The sequence below is a fragment of the Rutilus rutilus genome, assembly GCF_951802725.1.
Source record: "Rutilus rutilus genome assembly, chromosome: 18".
Taxonomy (NCBI): domain Eukaryota; kingdom Metazoa; phylum Chordata; class Actinopteri; order Cypriniformes; family Leuciscidae; genus Rutilus; species Rutilus rutilus.
In genome coordinates this window covers 29,011,964-29,027,621 of record NC_140231.1, presented here as the reverse complement: position 1 = coordinate 29,027,621, position 15,658 = coordinate 29,011,964, and the positions used below count along the sequence as shown (strand labels likewise).

At 37.3% G+C, this 15,658-nt stretch overlaps 1 protein-coding gene across 2 annotated transcripts in view; it reads left to right on the top strand.

Annotated features, from left to right (window-relative positions):
• Positions 1–15,658, top strand: part of col5a1 (procollagen, type V, alpha 1) — a 102,286-nt gene that overhangs the window by 76,763 nt on the left and 9,865 nt on the right. For both annotated transcript variants that reach the window (XM_084386592.1, XM_084386593.1), the window contains exons 30-53: positions 158–265; positions 937–990; positions 1,353–1,406; positions 3,134–3,178; positions 3,296–3,349; positions 3,893–3,937; positions 4,034–4,087; positions 4,175–4,228; positions 4,310–4,363; positions 6,023–6,130; positions 6,254–6,343; positions 7,309–7,362; positions 8,360–8,467; positions 8,569–8,676; positions 9,901–9,954; positions 10,193–10,246; positions 10,339–10,446; positions 11,352–11,405; positions 11,503–11,610; positions 14,536–14,589; positions 14,704–14,811; positions 15,194–15,247; positions 15,336–15,389; positions 15,500–15,553. In XM_084386592.1, coding sequence (XP_084242718.1) covers positions 158–265; positions 937–990; positions 1,353–1,406; positions 3,134–3,178; positions 3,296–3,349; positions 3,893–3,937; positions 4,034–4,087; positions 4,175–4,228; positions 4,310–4,363; positions 6,023–6,130; positions 6,254–6,343; positions 7,309–7,362; positions 8,360–8,467; positions 8,569–8,676; positions 9,901–9,954; positions 10,193–10,246; positions 10,339–10,446; positions 11,352–11,405; positions 11,503–11,610; positions 14,536–14,589; positions 14,704–14,811; positions 15,194–15,247; positions 15,336–15,389; positions 15,500–15,553 — 1,692 coding nt within the window. The remainder of the gene's footprint in view (positions 1–157; positions 266–936; positions 991–1,352; positions 1,407–3,133; positions 3,179–3,295; positions 3,350–3,892; positions 3,938–4,033; positions 4,088–4,174; positions 4,229–4,309; positions 4,364–6,022; positions 6,131–6,253; positions 6,344–7,308; positions 7,363–8,359; positions 8,468–8,568; positions 8,677–9,900; positions 9,955–10,192; positions 10,247–10,338; positions 10,447–11,351; positions 11,406–11,502; positions 11,611–14,535; positions 14,590–14,703; positions 14,812–15,193; positions 15,248–15,335; positions 15,390–15,499; positions 15,554–15,658) is intronic.

Here is a 15,658-nt window from a genome sequence, read left to right as displayed (position 1 = left end):
CAAGTTTCCCTTAGAATTTCTATATGTAAATGAGCTGTGATTTGATTGGCTTATAGTAGGTTGTTTACTGTGTTAATAATCAGGATGGGCCTCTAAATTGATTGAACGACCTCTTGAATCTTGATGAGTGAATGTGTGTGTGTTTGTGTGTCTTTAGGGAGAACTTGGTGCTGCTGGACCCAGAGGTGAAGACGGGCCTGAGGGACCCAAAGGAAGATCTGGTTTGCCTGGAGATCCTGGACCACTCGGGCCGTTAGGAGAGAAGGTGAGTGTGAAACTGTCAGTATTTTAAGGTACACCACTGATGCAAAGCCTGTTCCAGTAGCTATATGTTATCAGATACTTTCTTTTGGCCAGATTCTATGGCAGTTCAAACTGTTCAAAAGTTTGGGGTCTAACTGTTTACTCTTTAAATATATTTAAAAATGTAATTTTTGAGTGAAATGACTTGTCTTAAAGGGACTTTACTACACTGTATAGTATGTATGCAGTTAGCTTAGCATGCTAGTGTCAAACTCCATTGAAATGAATTGTGAGTCAAGTCTCCTGTGCACTTTGCATGAGGAGAGCGTCTCAAATCAGAGGTTCTCAGTTAGGATGATGCCTATGTAGACAGAAAGGCAGCATGACGTTTTGTAACAGAGAGAACATTCGCTCTGTCAATAAACTGAGGGCTTTATTCATCTTAATTCTGGAGTGACAGAAGCAAAGCAAAGTTGACTTTGTTGTTGCACATTTTTCAATTAAAACAGCTTTCATTCTTCATTCTGGGAAAGGCTAACAAGATTAGAGCACTAGCAAAACAGAATCAACAGGAGTATAAAACATTGTATATTGTAGCATTTGAATATGCAAATGATTCAATATCGTTCAACACTTTGTCAGTGTTTTGTCACAACTGATTAGTTATGTTTCTTCTGTGTACTCTGGTTTTAGGGTAAGCTTGGTGTACCTGGGTTACCAGGCTATCCGGGAAGACAAGGCCCCAAGGTAAATATACCCGATCTGCCTGTGATTACCCAGCATCCACAGCATTCGTGTTTGAGTGTGTGCATGTATTGATATAAGGACAAGGTTGTGTGTGTGCGCATGCATTAGAGCGGGTTTGGAAGGCAGACATGTTTGAACTTCTTGATCAAAGCTAAGTGGATTTACCCATAATGCCATCTGGTGTCAGCTTTCCGTTTGACCGTGACCCAGCATGCACTGCTGCAACAGCACTTTTCTTCTCTTCTCCTCATTTTATCCCTCTCTCCCTCCTCGCTTTGATGGACCTGTGAATTAATCTCTCTCTCTCTCTCTCTCTCTCTCTCTCTCTCTCTCTCTCTCTCTCTCTCTCTCTAACTCTTTAGGGTTCTCAAGGATTCCAGGGATTCCAAGGAGCCAGTGGAGAGAAAGGCACAAGGGTGTGTTAAAAATCCATGTAGAGTTTTCCTGTCTTTTTCTTTCTCCCTCTTTCTTTATCCTATTTTTTATTTTTTATTTTTTGAGTGCAGAAAGATATACTCCCTCTGGTTTTCTATTGAGTTAATGAATTTTGAGAAAGAAATGCTTGATGATCATGTGACATAATGACATATAATAAATAATAATGATATAATACAATATAGAATATGTCAGATGTAGGCTACTATAAGCCATAAATAAATGCAATTTGATGAATCCTGTGAAGTGAGCAAGAAAAGCAACTCCTCTATTCCAATTAGACTTATTCTCTGTCATGTGATATCAAAATGCAATTCAGAAGTATGAAGGGTTATTAATCGTAACTAAAACTATTAAAAACTATTAAAAATGGATAAACTTAAAGTAAAAGAAAATTAGAAATAATAAAATAAAATAAGTTTAATTTAAAGCACTAAAATTGCTACCTGGAATAAAACTGAAATAAAAACAATAATTAACCAAAATAGTAATATTTATAGTATAAAAATGACAAATGCACATAACTAAATTACTGTAAATTAAAGTGAAAACTGAAAAAGTTAGTCCAAAATATTAGTTAAAAATATAATGGTATACAAGTTTACACAACATTGTTATACCAAACCTGAAAGATACCCATAATGATATATTAGGCAGAATATATTATGCACAATGAAAGTGGTTGCGTTCCGTGAAACTCAAAAAATGACAACGACACCATAGAAGTATATAATAAAAGTAGTGATTTCGACTTGTGCACTAGATATCAGAAGTAAAATGCAGGTGTTAAGTCTCAGTGTATAGAAGCTATCAGGTCTCTGAACTGTAGTGTGTATCAGAGCCCGTATGGCCAAGAAAAGCTGGGAAATGCCCTGAGTAAACTCACAGCTCTCCGCACGGATGCTTTATTGGCTGTATATCATTACTTTAAGCTGAGAGCAGCAGCCGGCTGCCATTAGGAAGACAATGCAGTCTCCCATAAACACATTATAATCCAAAAACATCTCATTTTCTCAAACCATTAAACACACGCGCACACATGCACACACACACACGCACACACACACACACACACACACACTCAGACTGGATTCATTTGTTGATGCAAAACTTTCTTTATTCTGCATAACTCTGCATTAATTATTCATGAGATGGATGGTGTTAATATAATGTACAGATAATTAAATAATCACAATGTGTGCTACTAGGCTGAAAGAAATATTGCTTGTGGTTTTGTTGAAATACCGCAAATAGCGGCTATACTTTTTACAGTGTGACTGAAGTGAATCATGAGAATTTAACAGCATGTATTTAGTTATCGCTACTTCTCCTAAATTATAATAATAAATAATGTTATTATTAAAACAAAAATAATATTGAATGAATAATTATTCACACAGTGCAGTTTAATTATTATATATTATTCTTAATTTAAAAATGTATTTATTTTGCTAGAATGTATTAATCATTACATTAATATCATAACATTTAAAAATAAATAATATTAAATCAACAATTATTCCCATAATTCACAGTTTAATTCTGTATTATTGTTAATTCAAAAATATTTATATATTTATTTTACTCGAATGTAATAATTATAACAAATCTTTTATTAATAATAATAATAATAATAGGGAACTGACACAAAATATTTTATGTTTGAATTTTCGCTTTAAATTCATGTGTTATTCTCTGTCACACATAGGGGACACTAGGGAAGCCCGGCCCCAGAGGACAGAGAGGACCCACGGTAAGGCAACAAAGTTAGGACAAAACAAATGATACGTACCCTTTTGATGACTAGTTTAGGACTGATTTCTCACACTGCTTTCTCATATTTGCTCACTTCTTGTGATTGTCTCTGTAGGGACCCCGTGGTGAAAGAGGGCCAAGGGGACCAACAGGGAAAGCAGGACCAAAGGTGAGGCTGTCCTTTCCCCCCACTAATATACATTTGTAATATTATACAATGTAACGTTAATAAATAAAACACAAATGTAAAAACACAAAGAAAAACATATCATACATGCATTCACACATGCATAAAACAATTGTTTGGCACATACAAAATTCAGTTAGGAAAAGCACACCACACCCTGACTGAAAACATTTCTGGCTTCAGGATATTTTAAACCTCTCTCATCATTTGTGGAGCCATGAAAGCTAAAAGCAGACACACTGACAGGACAGGAGCTAATGGAGCTTCTAATACATTTTAAAACGCAATGTTTGTCTCATCTGCTCAGCTGGAGCAAATTAAAATGCAACAGGAATTTTACCCATCTACAAATCCTCCATCAGTCAAACAAATCTTTAATGGCACTCATTACTTCGGGCAATAAGCATAGATTTTACTTTATAAATAATTGATCACATTTGCATGGTCATTTTATACTGCATTTACAAACTAAAATGTTCTGTTATATTTCCCTCCGTCTCCGTCCTTTACTCATTTGCTCCACAGGGCAATTCAGGAAGCGATGGCCCCCCAGGACCACCCGGTGAACGGGTACGGTATTAATAACAATTGAATCCTTCCAAAGTATTGATTATTTGATATTGCTTCGGAAAGAGATTTACCTTCCATTTCTGTGCTGTTTTACAGGGTTTACTGGGACCACAGGGACCTGCTGGATTCCCCGGCCCTAAGGGTCCACCTGTATGTGACGTTAACACTATAGATATAACTATCGAAATACCTCATCCAATCATTTGTCCTGATTCCTTCTCTCTTTCTTGTTTTCAGGGACCTCCCGGAAAGGACGGACTGCCCGGACACCCTGGCCAGAGAGGAGAGACTGTGAGTGGCGTCTGAAATGACCACAAACACTTTCGCTCACACACTTATAGAAATAAACTCACTTATGTTTTCTTCTCACAGGGTTTCCAAGGTAAAACCGGACCTCCCGGACCCCCAGGTGTAGTCGGACCTCAGGTAAGAGGAACACAGATTGCTGATGTCATTATTGTGACAAGTTTGAATTTTCTGAATGATTCTAGAAATCCAGAGTAGTGCCACTAATAAGATTCCACTTAAACGGGTTAGAGTAAAACGAATGTAAAAACTGAGGGTAAAAAAAAAAAATTTGTATAAGGAAAATGAAGCCTGTTTTTTACATTTACATTTTTTCCCATTGTGCCATTATTTGTATTCTCTAAAATACTAAAAACAAATATTTCTATCGACACCAGATGATTTTAATTACTGTATTAGAATTGAGAATAATGACAGTAGGCTGGGGAGAAAAGGAGTCCAGATGTCATGAAAATAATATAGCAATGCAAAAGAATTGTTCAAAAGTCTCATTTTATTTATGCAAATTAATATTTCTTATTTTTTATTTTGATGTTGGGGTGAAATATGACAATAAAGGTGTTGATATTGCTTACTAAAGCTAAAACTGTCAAAAATCTTTATCAGTAATTAAAATAAAGCTTGAAATGCAATCTGAAAGTATTCAAATAAAATCCCATTTAAATCATCAATACATACTATAATAGTATATAAATAACACTTCATTCATCCAGAACCACAATATAAAAAATAAAAAAAAGTGATCTTTTGAAGCAAACACCTATCAACAATACAGAACTCCCTAGCAACCACAGAGCAATACTCTGGTACGAGGCAGAGCCCCTCAGGAAATGTAAAAATCTGCTTTCCAGGGCTATGCTAATTTTAGCTGTTTTTAAGCATATTTAAGATGCTTCTACACTCTATTGTATCTTTAATGCTCTGGAGGCATCAGACGCACTAGACTCTGGGCTGCATCTAAGATCCACAGAAGAATAAAACATTATAAAGCATTTGGCTTAGAAAACAGCACACTCCACACATCCATCTGTTTTGCCTGCATCAGTACCATAGGCTGAGGCCAAAGACATGAGATACATATTCATGAGGCTGTCACCATCACTCGGTCATCAGATTATCTTAAAAGTGTCCTAAGTTTGTCACTGGGGAATCATAATGGCTCCATTAGGTTACATATGGGCCGTTTGTTGGCCTGTCTGTGCTTTGTCTCCTGACATGCTGTTGTTGATGCAGTTAGATGTTGGCGCTGGCTGGGTAATGAATTATTCATAAGCAATCATGATATTCTACTTTTTATGCAAATGTTGAGGTGGGCACAGGTTTAAACTGGGCCACACACACATATGGATATTCAAGTGCACATGCTCTGCCATGCAAATTGAAGCATATAATCTGATTTTCTTTCATTCTTCATGTTGCATAATTTGCATATCCACTTATCTTTTAGAAACACCTGTAGCATCTTTATTATGTTTTCCAGACTTTTTGATTGCTTTCCTGGATTATACAGTAAAAAACACTATTTGAAATATGAAATAACTAATACAACAGTTCATTGTTTTCTCAAAGCATTGATTTGAATGAAACATATTTCGACATACATATTAAATAAGTCATGCGCAACCTCTGTGAATTGCTTTGTTGTGGTAAATTAAATCATTCTGAATCTTCAAATTGCTTTTGAATAGAATTGATTCATTTACGAATCATCATTTGAATTGATTCCAAGATTCATCTACCCCAATACCTTAGCCATAATCCATCTCTCTTTTTGCTCAGGGACCAACAGGCGAGACAGGACCAATGGGAGAGCGAGGTCACCCTGGACCCCCAGGACCACCCGGTGAACAGGGTCTACCTGGATCTGCGGGCAAAGAGGGAGCGAAGGTGCAACAAATTTACACTTCAGCATTTACGAACAAAACAATTGCAAATGCACAGGAATACACCACCGTATCTATTGGTTAGAAGTGGTTTACAACATCATATCCTGGTTCTTTGTGTTCACAGGGAGATCCAGGTCCAGCAGGGCCAACCGGTAAAGACGGACCTCCAGGACTCAGAGGGTTCCCAGGCGAGAGAGGTTTACCAGGCCCTGTGGTGAGTATCAAGAATGAAACATGCGAATTGAACAATCCCATGACCCTAAGTGTTAAAGGTAGGGTAGGCAATTTTCGGAGCGGCTAGCAATAGCAAGCTAGCTTTGAAAGCATAAGATCCCACCCTTCCTTTCGAGAGTCTCTAAAGCCACGCCTCCTTCAAAACACATAAATGCGTACAGCAGAGATTGCAAAGCGTCTCAAGAGATGGCGTTAAACTACCTCATGTCTCAAAGCACATAACATTACAATAATAATGAACATAAACAACTTAAAGATTAAGGAGCCCTGACCTGTACCACCTGACTGCTGCAGATTCATTTCGCCGCTGATAGTGTTGCCATTAAAATGCATAAATTTGAGTCACAAACCTCTCCGAGTATGAAGTCACAGGTTTCCATCTCTTCCAAATGACAGTAGTTATGGCCTGAACGCAGCATAAGCTGGTTGTTTAGGTTCAGGAGGAACTGTAAAAGGCGTCTGCTGTTTCGGTTGCGCTGCTCAGTGACTGACGTCTGTCTAACTCTGCAGAGCATGAAACGCGCTAGTGACGCGTGATGTCTGCCCGAGACATATGCTAACAGGCAGGTAGGACATCGTATCGAATGCAATGATTGGGTGAACATTTTATGGTCCTACGCCTTCCACAGACGATTATATATATCTAAAAACATTTAGACCATAACTTAGTGATTGCTATCAGGATGTGAAGAGACTTTGAACCAGCATAACAAAAGATGTTTCTGGAACAAATCGGCTACCCTGCCTTTAAACTCTGTGTAACTCGCCCTTAAGTTTTGCACAGGCGAGTATCTCTCTTTTCATGTTTTGTTTTTAACTCTGATCTTTTTAGTTTGTTGTTCAGTATAAATAGAACATCCCCTGTGTCTCTAACCTTCAAACATGTCGTGCAGGAGCGCATGGATGTGTTTGTGTACGTTCAGCAGTTTATGTGTCTGTTTGCAGGGATCAGCTGGCTTGAAAGGAAGTGAAGGACCTCCAGGGCCACCTGGACCCGCTGTAAGTAGACATTGTCTGTCTTTTTGTCTGACTTTTCTCCAAACGCTTTGCTGTTTACTTGTTTACCTTTTTTTGTCTTTCTCTTTTATCCTTTTGCTCCACAAACTGGCTTTTCAGTGAGTATAGTGATTCAGTGAATATGATATTGATTTATATCTACAGTACCAGTCAAGCATTTGGACTCAGTTTCCTGAATCAGTTTATTTATATATAAATAAATTTGTTTTGTATACTATTTAATTAATGTTTTAGAGTGGATAGTGTAGAAAAAGCATCAACAAGGGCCCAACATACACTACCGTTCAAAAGTACAGGATCAGTACGATTTTCTTAAAATAAATTAATACTTTCATTCAGCAAGAATGCAGAAAAAAAAAAGAATATTTTTTTTCCACAATTCTACTGTTTTTAATGTATTTTTTAACAAATTAAATCAGGTTTGGTGAACATAAGAGGCTTGTTTCAAAAACATTAACATATCTTACAGGCCCCAAACTTTGAAAGAAGAAGCTCAAGTATTTATATAATATGTATATTTAATTTCATGTTTATTATATATTTATTATTATTATTAGCTATTAAAATAAAATGTGGAAAATAGTATAAATAAAGAAAAAAAAGTCAAATAAGAAGTTGTGTCCAAATGTTTGACTAGTGTATATTTATAAATCATAGATGATTCTGGATTATCAAAAGGTTTGCTATTCAACTCTTCTCTTTTCATGCAGTCTTCTTGACTCCAGCTTTTTTTAATACTCAGATTTTACAGATATCTTATATAATGCTGCATAGTTATATAATCAATAACTTGCAAATGCAGTGCTTATTTCTGCATAAAAATCATAGCTTGTTTTTTTTTTCATATGTGCAATGCCGGCTGTCTACGCCTCCATATGAATTTCTCCAAGAACAAATGCATAATTAATCAAACATCATACTAGCTAATGGTAGTCGCTGCATGTACATTGGTTATGAAATGTCATATTGACATTCATAGGGTTCTCCTGGTGAACGTGGTCCTGCTGGCCCAGCTGGTCCTACCGGCCTCCCGGGCCGACCTGGACCTCAAGGACCCCCGGGCCCCGCTGGAGAGAAAGGTGGACCTGTGAGTACACGTTTGATCTTCATTTATGATCCCATTGCACTGTCATATGGTTACAATATTCACTATATCCTCTCTCTCTCTCTCTCTCTCTCTCATATTAGGGTGAGAAAGGACCTCAAGGCCCAGCTGGTAGAGATGGTATTCAGGGACCTGTGGGGCTTCCAGGCCCGGCTGGACCCATCGGACCCCCGGGAGAGGATGGTGATAAGGTACAGAAGAAAGTGAAGTGTTAGAAAGTTAGGGAAGGAAGTTTGAGAAGAGAAATGAATTAAAGATAGAGAGACATGGGCATGTAATTGATGATCATGGTTGAATCTGGTGGGTTTGCTAGATGATTAGATCAGGATGAGGAGAAGTGAAGGTCACATCACACACACACACACGCACACGCACGCACACGCACACACACACACACACACACACACACACTTACAGATCAAACTACTCCCCTGTCAGATCAATATTTTCTTTTAATGGATGGACGGTTAGGGAAGAAAATTTGCAGTTAGCCTTATTGTAAATTATCTGATTTAGCACTTAGGTGAATGTGGAAATGACATCACCATGACACGCTCACACACACCTACACACACAGATTTGGGGTTTGTGTAGGTGTGTGTGACACCAACATGTGTTAGCATTGGCAGTTTTAAGGTGTGAGCAATATATTTGAAGGATGTGTGTGTCAGCTCTGCCATGTGTGACAGGTGCAAAGCCTTCTGGGAAATATAGTCGGAGGAATAAATAACAGTGTTAGTTTCCTAAAGTCCTCACAAACAAAAATGGGCCAAAAAGTCTTACTGTGGGGCTTTTTTTTTTAACATGTCCCCTGGCAATACTATATGTTTTTGTATATGTAAATCTTTTTTTTCTACATTTACAATGATAGTATCATTTTATTTATTTGATTTTGAATGCTTTTCTGTTTAAAAGTTGTATGATATTTGTTTGGAAAGAAATTAATACTTTTATTTGACATGAATTCATTAAATTGATTAAATGTGACATCAAAGACATTTATAATGTTGCAAAAGTCTTTTTTTATTTCAAAAAGATGCTGCTCTTTTAAACTTTCTATTCATCAACATGTATTTAAAAATGTATCACTGTTTCCACAAAAATATGAAGCACAGCAGCATTTCTTGTTGCAATAATTAGAACTGTTTCTTGAGCAGCAAATCTGCACATTAAAATGATTTCTGAAGGATCATGTGACACTGAAGACTGGAGGAATGATGCTGAATATGATGAATGAATATGATGATCATAAAATACCATGGTATCACCATTTGATACCAATATTGCACTATCGTCCACAATATAATATGTTAGACATACATCACTAAGAACAACAGATAGTGTATTTGTATTTGTTCTATCATGTGACCAATTTGCAGATATTTGCATTTGTAAATGCTGCTTTATTGTGACAGGGCGAGATCGGAGAACCAGGACAGAAGGGAGGCAAAGGTGACAAGGGCGAACAGGTGAGTCACTCCGAATTCACTGTTTACATTTACATTACAATTCAGACTGAAAGAATAATTTATTCAACGACTCACTGTTTGAACTCGTCTGTTTGTTTGTGTCGCTCTCCCATGACGACCATTCGTTCTGTTATATAAATATAGATGATATGGAAATCAATTAGCTTGCTTATTTCTTTCTTTCTTTCTTCTCATTTCTTTTTTTCCCCTTTCTCTCGCTCTTTCTTCCGTTCTTCAGGGTCCTCCAGGGCCTACCGGTCCCCAAGGTCCTAGTGGTCAGCCGGGTCCTTCTGTGAGTACTCTGAAATATCCATGTCTCATACTGTATGTTGTATGTCTTGCTGCGGTATAAGCAGTGTTAGTGACGTCACTTCCTCCCTGCAGGGTGCTGATGGAGAGCAAGGTCCCAGAGGTCAGCAGGGTCTTTTTGGACAGAAGGGAGATGAGGGCTCACGAGGCTTCCCAGGACCACCCGGACCTGTCGGCCTTCAGGTTAGATGGCTGAGTTTGTTTTCTGCTTGTTTAAAGTCAACATGAAATAAACATATTTTATCTAATACACTTTATGGGTCGTATAGCACACAATTGACAGCGGTAACTCTAAGTACGTCAAATAAAATGTTGGCGCGATTCGGTTCGCTCAATGATGTACCTGATCATTTTGGAATAAATTATTTTAAATGCAGTTAATTGTAGTATATCATCACGTAAAAATCATTATAATTTTTATAATTTTTGGTTGTTATGTGATGAGACATACATTAATAGATGAAATACAAGGATAAGGAATCAGTCATGTCATAAAAATTGCCATTACAAGACTGGAGAAATGTGTAACAGACACTTTGCAGAGGCAAACGTAATGATTAGTTTTTTTGTTTGTTTTTCATAAAATAAAGTTTAGCATGCTGATGTTTTTCAAATTATTTTCAAAATAATCCACGCATAAGATGCTAAGTCAAAAGATACACAAGTATTTGTATTTAGTATACAGATGTTAACTCTAACAGTAGATATAAATTTATGGAGGAAATAAACCAAATATCCTGCTCAGTTGTGAAGCACACTGCCATATAAAACTCCATGTAATTGCTTAAAATTGCATCTAGTGTTGATGAAAACTGCTCAAACAAGCAAGCTTTATTCGTAACGTTTTTTCATGTAATGGAAAAAGAAATCACAGTTTAAAATGAATGATGGTCAACGTCATAAAGAACGACATCTCTGATCCAATGCTTGGATTTTTCGCAATTACTGGCTGATTGTGGGAACATAACGAACAAAACTCTAATAGCCCCCCTGGATCCGAATTACATGTGCCATAACAACACCTTTTGGAAAAAATGAAGGTTTGCGATTGGATTGCCTGGTTTTAACTGGTTTGTGATTGTGTGCAGGGCTTGCCTGGACCCCATGGTGAGAAAGGAGAGACTGGTGATGTCGGTCAAATGGTACAATTCCACATCTATAAAATCATCTTGGTGAAATGTACATTTAATTTAATAGAAACAGAGTTTTCTCATTGTATTTTCTTGACTTTTCTCTCAGGGTCCACCCGGTCCACCGGGCCCCAGAGGCCCCTCCGGACCCCCAGGAGCTGACGGACCACAGGGACCTCCGGGAGGTATCGGAAACCCAGGATCAGTGGGAGAGAAGGTGAAGAAGCATCGTGCTCAAAACACTCTTTAATTAGATTTTAATTAGAAACTGACGGCCTTAATGATCTGAGGGATGTATCAGACTCAGTAATGATCCCACTGTGTGTGTGTGTGTGTGTGTGTGTTATAAAGTTGCTGTCATGCTCTGTCAGTTCAGGATTTGCAGGTCTCTCTGGAGAAGGTGACTGAAGTGTTTCCTGTGGACGTGTTTGCTTGTGTGTCTGTGAGGTTGAGATTGATTCTGTGTAGTTTAATGTGTAGAATGAACTATAAGCAATCAGAATAATCAGCAAATACTACACAGTAGAACATGTAGATGTATTGATAGCTTTGTTCATTAGAAATAGAGTGATTTAATAATGCCAATTATAATAATAGTAATTATTTTTATTGCTGAAAATACATTACTGAAATTCAAAATGATGGTGTTTTTGTGACAGCAGATAAGTAATTCAATTGTCATTAATATGAGACATTTTTAACAAAGTAATGCAAAATAATGTAAAAAAATAATCATGGCCGGTGAAGTTTCTCAATTTAGTCGCCATTTTTAGTGGCAAAAACATTGCCCTGTCATGTAGTGGCCCTGTCATGTGTGACGAGAGAAAGGAAGAGATCGTTTTCTTCATTAAATAATTAAACATACTTTACTTACCTGGAAAAAGTACGATATTATGGCATAAATTCAATAAGTACACTGTAAAAAGTGATCAGTTGACTCAACTTAAAAAAAAGTGAGGAAACCGGCCTTAAAATTATTAAGTAAATAAACTTAATGCGTAATTGAAAAAATTAAGTTATGTGGAATTGTCAAGTTCACATAACTTAATTTTTTCAATTATGCATGGTTTATTTAATACTTTTAAGGCAATGGGTTTCCTCACTTTTTTAAGTTTTTACTTTACAAAAGAGCATTCTGATTATGCCATGTACTATATTCCTGGAGTTCAGGCTGTGTTTGCACTGTGAGAGTGTTTGTGTGTTTACTGAGTGTGACCGTGAGAGCTGAGTGTTGTATCTTTCTGAGCGAACAGACTCGCATGACTGCGCTCGATCACCTCAGCATCTTCCACTGCCAATATTGTTTAATATGACACTTCAGCACTATTGTTCTGCCTCAGAACCAAGGACCCATTTCAGTTCTGCTTAGAGAGGAGTTTTGCCCAGAGAAATGACCCAGAAAAACACAGCTGAAGGGAGGACTCAGAGAAAACAGATAAAGATGATAGAATGAGGGCTGGAGACAAGGCTGTTTGGTGTTAGTCTGGGAAGATTTACCTCTGCACTTCACTCTGACAGACCCACTACAGAGAGAGCGAGAGATACCACAATCTGACACACACACACACACACACACACACACACACATGAATGAAGCAGTTCAGCAGTTTGAGAGACTCTTAATCCCTCTATATGGCAGACACACACACACACACACGCACACACACCGGTTAATGTAGTTCTTTCATAGCAGCATTTGAAGGGAAGGTTGGATGTTTTTTTTATGTTTAATGTCATGCTCATTTCCCTTATAGTGCACCTTTAGTATTACCTTTATAGTACATTTGCCATTATCTAATGCCCACTTAAAGGTAATCTTTAAAAGCCCTAATAATTTATTAACACTGGTAAATGTAACCTTCCTTTAACAAATCTCAAAGTTAATACTTCATACTGTACAGTGCACTATAATGTTGCGATCCGTAATATTCACTTGTAGCATTATAACAATAGTATAGAATTTTAAATTTGTTTGTTTTATTCAGTATCGAATTTTAATTTCAGTTTATTTAGACAAAATAGTATAGAATTTTAATTAGTTATTTATTTTCAGTTATTTATTTATTTAGACATAATAGTGTAGATTTTTCTTTAGACAAAATAATATACAATTTTTATATCAGCCATTTATTTATTTATTTTCAGTTATTTATTTTATTTAAACATAATAGTGTAGAATTTTCATTTTGGTAATTTCTATTTATTTATTTTTTATTTATTTATACAAAATAGTATAGAATTTTAGTTTCAGCGACTTATCGGTTATCAGTCATAACATAAAAATAATTATCAGCTTATCGATCGATATCAAGCAAAATTAAACAATGAAATAAAATAGTTTAAATATCTCATAGATTTACATTGAAGGAGGGACCAGGGTCATATATGGACACCAGAATATTACATAAACTTGTGATTAGGCTCTTTTGACTTCAGGTCCTTGCACACTGAGTCAGAAATTTTCGCATGCGTTTTTTCGTATTCGTGATTCGGTGGCTCTGAAATGTCAAAACACCATTCAAAATGCTTGCTACGGATGTGAGAAACCCAGAAAATCGAACCTGATCCGAATTTTTTTATGACGGACGAATGTTTCGGAGGCAGCATGCAAGCGTGATTGACGATAACGTGAGGTCGTTTTTTTTTTTTTTTTACGTGCGGAAATTCCAGATGTGAATTTCGGACAGTGTGCAAGGGCCTTTAGTCAAGTAAGGAACTACCTAGCAACCTAAAAAAACACCCACAACACCTTAGCAACCACCCACAACACCTTAGCATCATGGCAGTTAGTTTTGCACCTGCATCAACACTCACTTCTTCAGAAAATGTGCAAGTCTTGTTATCAACACTCAGAGTGTCATTGCTTCATTCAAAACTGTCTGGATATATTATGATTTTCATTCTCATCTGATAGCTGATGGAAGTGGCCATCGTCAAGGTCATTCGTTTGTCTGAATATTGATGTTGCACATATTTTCATGCTAGAATGTGCCGTTCTGAGGAGGAAAGCAGATTTGCTGACGAGACAGTGAATAATGATGCTGACGTGCTCTTCTGTCCAGTGGAGAAAATCTCTGTAGTGTTTGGGAGAAAAATAGTGTGGGATACCATGTTTTACTAACATCTCTCTCTTTTTCTGTAGGGAGACTCTGGTGAAGCAGGAGAACCAGGCCCACAGGGAGACGTCGGCCCTCCAGTACGGCAAAAAACGCTTACAAGCAAACAAACTCACATATGCAAAACTCTAAAACATCACTGCTGAAAGTCTCTGAATAACACGTGCATATTTCATACCTTGTGTGTGTTTTAGGGTCCAAGAGGAGAGCGAGGAGAAAAGGGAGAGTCCGGGCCCGCTGGTTCTGCTGGTCCCCCCGGACCAAAAGGACCACCAGGAGATGATGGTCCTAAAGGAAGTCCTGTAAGTTCCCACCGTGCTCACATCTGATGCTTTATTTTGTGTCTGAAACATACATTCTTTAAAAATTTCTAAACTTCCCAAAGTGGGTTCTCGCAGCAATGGCATAGAAGAACCGTTTTGGTTTCCATAAAGAACCTTGCAGTGAACAGTTCTTAAAGGAACCATTTTTTCTTAGTGTAAAAATATGTAAGTAATCTGTAAAAGAACCTTTTGTGCAATTGAAACGGTCCTTGGATGTTAAAGGTTCTTCATGGAACCATTGATTCCTTTATTTTTAAGAGTGTATTATAGGTTCTGCTTGCTGATTGGTCAATAAGCACGGCTTATTGTGCCTTACCTTGAAATTACCACATTTTTGATCAAATATAAAATTGATTTCCAGGGTCCAAGTGGTTTCCCTGGTGATCCCGGTCCTCCTGGAGAGCCAGGTCCATCAGTAAGTACTATTAATGTTTGAATGTAGTTGTTACAAAGACATTTTCAGGTTGTTTCCAGGAAGTGACCACTTTTTCTTCCTCCTACAGGGTTTGGATGGTGCTCCAGGTGATAAGGGTGATGATGGAGAGTCTGGTCAGCCAGTGAGTATGCTTTAAGCACAAAAATGTGTCATCTCTGGTGTCGGCTGCATGCATATGTGTGTTTTATAATGATTGCTGCTTTTATGATGCTGTTTATTTGTTTATAACAGGGATCCCCTGGACCTACTGGTGAAACTGGCCCTACTGGCCCTCCAGGAAAGAGAGTGAGTAATGCTTTAGACATCATTTAAATGCATTGAACGTGAGTGCAAAATTAACTTTTTATCACACCTGGAGCCAAAAATATCTTTGACTACCCACATATATTA